This window comes from Meles meles, chromosome 5 (assembly GCF_922984935.1).
Source record: "Meles meles chromosome 5, mMelMel3.1 paternal haplotype, whole genome shotgun sequence".
NCBI lineage: Eukaryota > Metazoa > Chordata > Mammalia > Carnivora > Mustelidae > Meles > Meles meles.
In genome coordinates, this window is record NC_060070.1 from 2,322,726 (window position 1) to 2,329,161 (window position 6,436).

Consider the following 6,436-nt stretch of genomic DNA (forward strand, 5'->3'; position numbering starts at 1 on the left):
CCCACGATAGCATGGGCGAGGGCGTGGAGGGCCGCACCCCACACGAACGTGCAGCAGACCCCAGTAGCTGTTACTGCTGAGACGCTTCCAGGTCTGAAGTCTGGTCTCCGGAGGGAAGATGTCGGGGCACCTTGGTGTCGGGCGCGGAAGGAAGCTCTGTGCTGGGAGCGGAAGGAGTTTTGTTGCCGTCACGTGGAGGTCAACAACGGCAGCTGCAAGTGGCCCCGGCACACCAGGTGCGGCGAGCGGGACTGTATTTGTAACAGAATCTCAGACACGCGTGACCCTGCGAGGGGCTGTCAACCTTCGCCTCTCACTCCAGACGCCGGAACACGTGAGCTCCTCTGGTTCCCCCAAATCACACTGCTGCTAAGTGTAGAAACCAGACGGAGAATGAAAAAATACTTGACTCCAGAGCTCAAACCACACTAAACAGAACCAAGATAAGTGAGGCTGAACAGTGGTTCAGGACCCAGGTGAGTGAGGGTCACTGGTGGGTCAAGACCCAGGTGGGTGAGGGTCAACAGGGGGTCATGACTCAGGTGAATGAGGCTCACCAGTGGTTCAGGACCCAGGTGAGTGAGGGTCATCGGTGGGTCAGGACCCAGGTGGGTGAGGGTCAACAGGGGGTCATGACTCAGGTGAATGAGGCTCACCAGTGGTTCAGGACCCAGGTGAGTGAGGGTCATCGGTGGGTCAGGACCCAGGTGGGTGAGGGTCAACAGAGGGTCATGACCCGGGTGGGTGAGGGTCAACAGTGGGTCAGGACCCAGGAGAGTCAGGGTCAAGAATGGGCCAGAACCGAGGTCAAGCATGGTCTACCATGGGAAGAAATGACTGAATTCATCTCGTATCTCATGACCTTGACTTTCTGGCAGAATCTATGCATCTTGGCCAGTCATCAACTTTATTTCTCTCAAGGCCAATGGAGGCCAACAGGTGTAGATCCTAATCCGGTCTCGTAGGAGGGAGGGGAAGCCTCCTCAACAGAAAATAAAACTGGACAAAAGAAAAGGACAATCGGAAAGTGGGCATCCATGAGTGAGAAGACCGGGCCACCCAGAGCGTCTTCTGCGATGCCCGGGACCAGGTCTGGGTGCCCATGTGTGAAACGGAGCCCACGCAGGAGAGCCTCAGTAAGTGTCCCTCCTCTGGGGCTTCCCCACGAGGCATATGCAAGCTAGAGAAGCCTGTGGTTTCCATCCTGATCTACCCGTGTAAGGACGAGACGCCCAGGCATGCGGAAGCCGCTTAGGCTCATGGGCAGCAGCCGCAGGCGCGTCCCTGTGCTGCCCAGACATCCCGGACATTGGCGCTCAGCGAAATGCCGATGAAATAAAGCAAAACACCATTTCCCCTTTTCAGGGCAAAACAAAACAGAACAAAACTGCAAGGGTTTTTTCCCTTCCCCACTGATCCTCTTTCCCCAAACAAATTTTAGTTTGCTTTTGACCTCACCCTGATGCTGGTTCAGTACTTTTTCTTGCTGAGAAAATGCGGAACTCATACAGATACCCTGGGGTGGGAAAAAGCGCGTTTCTCTCATTTGGTGGGAAGGAGCCTCCCTGGAGCCCCGGCTCTCAGCGCCCCGCGGCTCTCAGGCGGGATCCAGCGGCGCGGCCGGCGTCATCGCCATGGCCACCGCCAACTGCTCGGCGCCCAGCGCGGCCGTGGAGGTGACCGTGGGCGCGCTGCTCGTGCTGGAGTGCGCGCTGGGCCTCCCGGGCAACGCCGTGGCGCTGTGGACCTTCTGCTTCCGCCTGAAGGTGTGGAAGCCCTACGCCGTCTACCTGCTCAACCTGGTCGCGGCCGACCTCCTGCTGACCTTCTGCCAGCCCTTCCACGCCGCCTTCTACCTGAGACGCAAGACCTGGCCCTGGGGACACGCGTCGTGCCAAACCCTGCTCTTCCTGCGGGTCCTCAGCCGCGGGGTGGGCGTCGCCTTCCTCACGGCCGTGGCTTTGGACCGCTACTTCCGGGTGGTCCACCCTCGGCTGAAGGTCAACCTCCTGTCCCCGCGGGCGGCCTGGGCGGTGTCGGGCTTCGTGTGGCTGCTGCTGCTCGGCCTCACCCACCAGAGCCTGCTCGTCTCGGAGGCCGCGTGCCCCGGTCCGGAGCCCCCGGGAGGCGCGTCCTTCCGCCTGCTCTGGCAGGAGGCCCTGTTCCTCCTGCAGTTTATCCTCCCCTTCGGCCTCATCCTGTTCTGCAACGCCGGGGTCATCAGGACCCTCCGGAGGCGCCTGCGAGAGCCGGACAGACAGCCCAAGCTGCAGCGGGCCCGGGCGCTGGTGACCGTGGTCGTGGTCCTGTTCGCACTGTGCTTCCTGCCCAGCTTCCTGGCCCGCGTCCTGGTGGCCGTCTTCCGCGGCGCGGGCGGCTGCGGGGTCCTGGGAGCGATGGAGCACGTGTCCGACGTGGCCAACGGCCTGAGCTACCTGCAGAGTGTGCTGAACCCGGTGCTGTACTGCTTCTCCAACCCCGCCTTCAGACACTCCTACCGCAAGGTCTTCAACACCCTCCGAGGCGGCGGCAGGGAGACCGAGGCCCCGGCGGACATCGGAGACTCCCACTCCTGAGGCCGGCCAGCCCTCCGGGCCCCGGGGCCCCGGGAAGGGCAGGGATCTGACAACCAGCACTGAGGGTTGCGGGGAGAGGAAACTGAGGCCGCGCCCCAAGGAGCGGGACCCACGCATCGGCACCCCTGCAGCCAAGCTTGGACCCCCCGGGCTGCGGGTCTTCCTTCTGCTCTTCTGTCCCATCAGACACAGAGTAGAGACGCAAGCAGAGCTCCTTTGCACCCACCACCACGCTGACCTGGAAGCAGGCTGCCGCCACGCTCTCATGGACGGGTTCTCGTGGCTCCGTCACGGGAGCAGGGAGGCTGAGCCGCGCTGCCCTCGCTCTGTCTGGTCTCGGTGAGTCGTCCGCTTTCGCTCTCCCGGGAGTCTGCTCCCCCCGCCGCTGCGCAGACCTGCGATGGCCCAGCCGGGAAACTGGCAGGCGGGGCTCAAGGCCACGTTCGGGGGTGTGCACCTCACGGCTCCCCTCGGCTCTGCCTGGCACATAGTGTTTCCGGTTCGTAACACTTCGCTTCGTCTGCACAGACGGTACGTAAGAAACACCTTCCTGCCAGATCTCTCAAAACTGCTGCCGGTCTCTCCTGAGGTCTGAAGGTCTAAATGCTTTTGAAACTCGCTCGGCTTCCCGGCTCTGAGAAGTCACCATAGTTAATGCCTCGCGGAGAAATGCACGGTGAATCGGGGGTTTCCACCTGACGGCGGGGCCCACCTGGCACAGAGGGGCCCCCGGGGATCCGCCCGGTCCCGGGGGGCCAGGCAGGGCCGGGGGCCCACCTGAGCCCAGCCCCGGCTCTCGTGCCGCGGCCGCATTGTCTCACGTCATGCTCTTAAACGATGCCCCACAACCGGAGCTCATGAGGGTAACAACAGTTTGAACGTCTCCTTCCTGACTGCTTTGTCTCGTTCTCTGTTCAAACCTGGCCCCAGACGGGACGCCCCAAGATGCTTAGAGGAGGGACAAGGTTGAGTGTGTGAGGAGGCCCAGCCCGTCGCCTTCCGGGACCTGTACTTGCCTCATCCACACGGACAGACCCTGTCTTCACCGGGCCGCCCCATGACCTTGGTAACATCCAGGGTGAAACATGGTCCCTGAGGCCAGAAGAAATGGCAACCTTCCCTTCTGGTCACTCGCCTGCCGAGGAGGCACCTTCTCGGAAGCAGAGTTTGGAGGCGAGTGGGTCCCCGCTGCTGTGCTCTGCTGAGCACGGTCCCCAGAGGGCAGCGAACCTTCTCAGCGAGCCGGGCTGCTGCTGGCCGGCGTCAAGTCCCCTCCAGTGAGTGGACTTCAGGCCACTGCCTGCAGCTGCGGCCGGAAAATAATGCAGGAGCTTCGAATAAAATTCTCTGCCCTCGACTCCATCTACATCGCGCCCGTATTCTTGCCGTGGGCTCAGGGCACGCGCCGTCCCACTTGACGCTTCTTGTTGAAAATCTAGCATTTAACGTAAACCTTTTCCACGTCATGATCAACTCCCCACAGGCTTTCTTTACTCGATCCCCCGTCGTCTGTCCAGATGTTTCTTAACCATTTCCCCGAGGATGGCCACTGGGAGCTGGTGCCCTCTGCTCGGGTGAGTCAGGCTGTGAGGCCGCACAGCCCCCCCCGGAGACCTCGCCGCAGCCCTGCCCACACGGGCTGCCTCAACAGGCTCCTGGCCCAGCACCAGGCTCTGCAGAACCTTCCCGGCAGGGCTGTCTCCGGGCTCCTTGCCGGGCGAGCCAGCTTTGTCCAGAAGCTCAGCCGTGGGCTGCACTCCTCGCTGCCAATCCCCCCGCGACCGGGGGTCTCATCCCAGCAGAGCGCTGGCCCTCCTCTCTGCTCCTGCCCACCGGCAGGTGGGGGACCCAGGATCTCTCAGAACACCCTGACGCTTTGGGCAAACCCAACTCTCTGACTCGGTCGGTCTGGGGAGTCCCGGCGCCCCCGGGTTTTTGAGCCCCTTAGTTCACTCCGGGAACGTGCAGCTAGTGCTGTCTGCGCTGGGAGGGCGGCCACGGTCGGGGCCCTTGGGTCGGCTCCCTGCTCTGCCACTCCTAGCTTTGAGACCTGCGACAAAGCTGCTCTGAACTCCCCTTGTCTGTGAAATGGGGGTAACAACCCCGGCCTGTGGGATTGCTGCACGGAGTGGGGAAGGTCATGTGTGAGACGTCGAGCACGAGCCTGGCGAGTGTCCGGCCCCCGTTCGGGCATGACGCTGCCGTTTTCAGGTGACCGGTCTAGTCCCTCGACTTTCTTTAATCCCCGAGCAGACTGTGCCCTTCGGGGACACAGTGGTTTGCCTGTGCACCCCCAACACGGGGCCTGAAGCTGGACAGGCGGTCAGTGACCTGGAGGTCGCAATATTCTGCTAACTCAAAGGTTTGTTAGGATTCTTTCTTTCTGGTATGTCCTTTCCAGATCTTCTGTGAGGCTTCCGTCGGCCCTGAGCATGATTCCACACATCTCTGAGAGGGGACAACGTCTCTGTCTGTCGCCAGGTTCGGGGTCCCCCCGCCTCTGAGGACGTTTCCCTGGGGTCGTGTCCTGTCACTCCCATCACAGAAGCCTCAGAAAGTTGTCTTCTTTGAAGACATACGGGGAGGAAGGGGGATCTTGTCCTTCTCCAAACTGTTTTCTCTGAGTAAGGAAATGAGTCAGAAGGAAAGTGTGGGCAGCAGCCAGCGGCGGGCCCCAGAACCACAGCGACTTTGCTGTCAGCAGCAAGTTTTACTTTCTTTTCTCCTTTGATTCGCTTCTTCTAACGCAGCAGGTGCACGGTCTCGACCGTAGTCTGGCAAAGGACGGCCAGCAGCCCGAGTTCCACTCTGAGCGATGGGTTTCTTTCCCTACTCAGTGTTTTCAAATTCTCTTAATGTCATTGTTTCCCCTAAAATCCAGTAGGCCACGATCCCTCCTTGGCTAAACAGAAGTCCTCCGGGTGCGGGAACATTTGAAGCTCTGTCTTAGGACCCCCTACCCACCCTTTCCGGTCCATCCCGAGAGGGACCCTTCCTAAAGCCCCCTGACCACACCCCCAGCACCGCACACACGCCCCGCCCCGCCCTGCAGGCCCCGCGCTGGTGCTCACACCTGCTTCCCCTCCACGTCCCCTCCCCAAAGCCCGGAAAGTGTCCACTTATCTTTGTGTCCCCAGCACGGGGCACAGGGCCTGGCACACGGCAGACACGGACTACGGTTGTGGAATCGATAATAAACACATGAACAAATTGACCCGATTTAAAGTTAACAAATTAACTTTCTTCATCACCTAGTAGGTTGTATTAAAATATACTTTGGAATTCTGGATCCAGAGGCAAACTTAAAATATCTTTAAAGCGTATTCTAGGAAGACACTAACATGAAAACATGGTGACGGAGAAAGCTTGTCCTCTGTACTCTCACAGTCACCCCGCCACTAATTGAGTCAGGCCGTGATTGATCTAGGGCTCGGGATCATGAACTGCGTATCTCCCTGCGCGCCGGGTCAGCGACTGTCAGAGGCTTCCAGAACGCACCGCCAGTGTCCGTGGACTCCCCGAGACCGCCCGCTTTGCAGGGCCCCGTCTGTACGTTGTGCTTCATGTGAGATTTGCCGTCTTGGCCGTCTTGTCGCGGTGCAGGGGCAGCAAGGATATTCACACTGAGGTGCAGCCATCACCACAGTCCACCTCTAGAACTTTCCATCTTCCCCAGCAGGAGCTCCGACCCATCCAACCGTAAGCCCCACCCCCGCCCCGCCCCGCCTCCGCTGCGCCCCCTCCTTTCCGTCTCTGGGGCGGCCGCAGGGCACCCCCGCAGGAGCGGGGACACAGCTCTGTCTGCCGCTGGCTCACTTCCCGCGCACGCACTCCCAGGCCGCAGCGGGTCAGGATTTGCT

General features: G+C 60.8%; 1 protein-coding gene across 1 annotated transcript; it reads left to right on the top strand.

Moving 5' to 3' along the window:
- Positions 1-1,418: 1,418 nt before the first annotated feature.
- Positions 1,419-5,966, top strand: GPR31 (G protein-coupled receptor 31). Its single transcript, XM_046004169.1, has one exon. It carries the CDS (start codon positions 1,635-1,637, stop codon positions 2,574-2,576), a length of 942 nt encoding a protein of 313 aa, XP_045860125.1. The 5' UTR covers positions 1,419-1,634; the 3' UTR covers positions 2,577-5,966.
- The last annotated feature ends 470 nt before the right edge of the window (positions 5,967-6,436 follow it).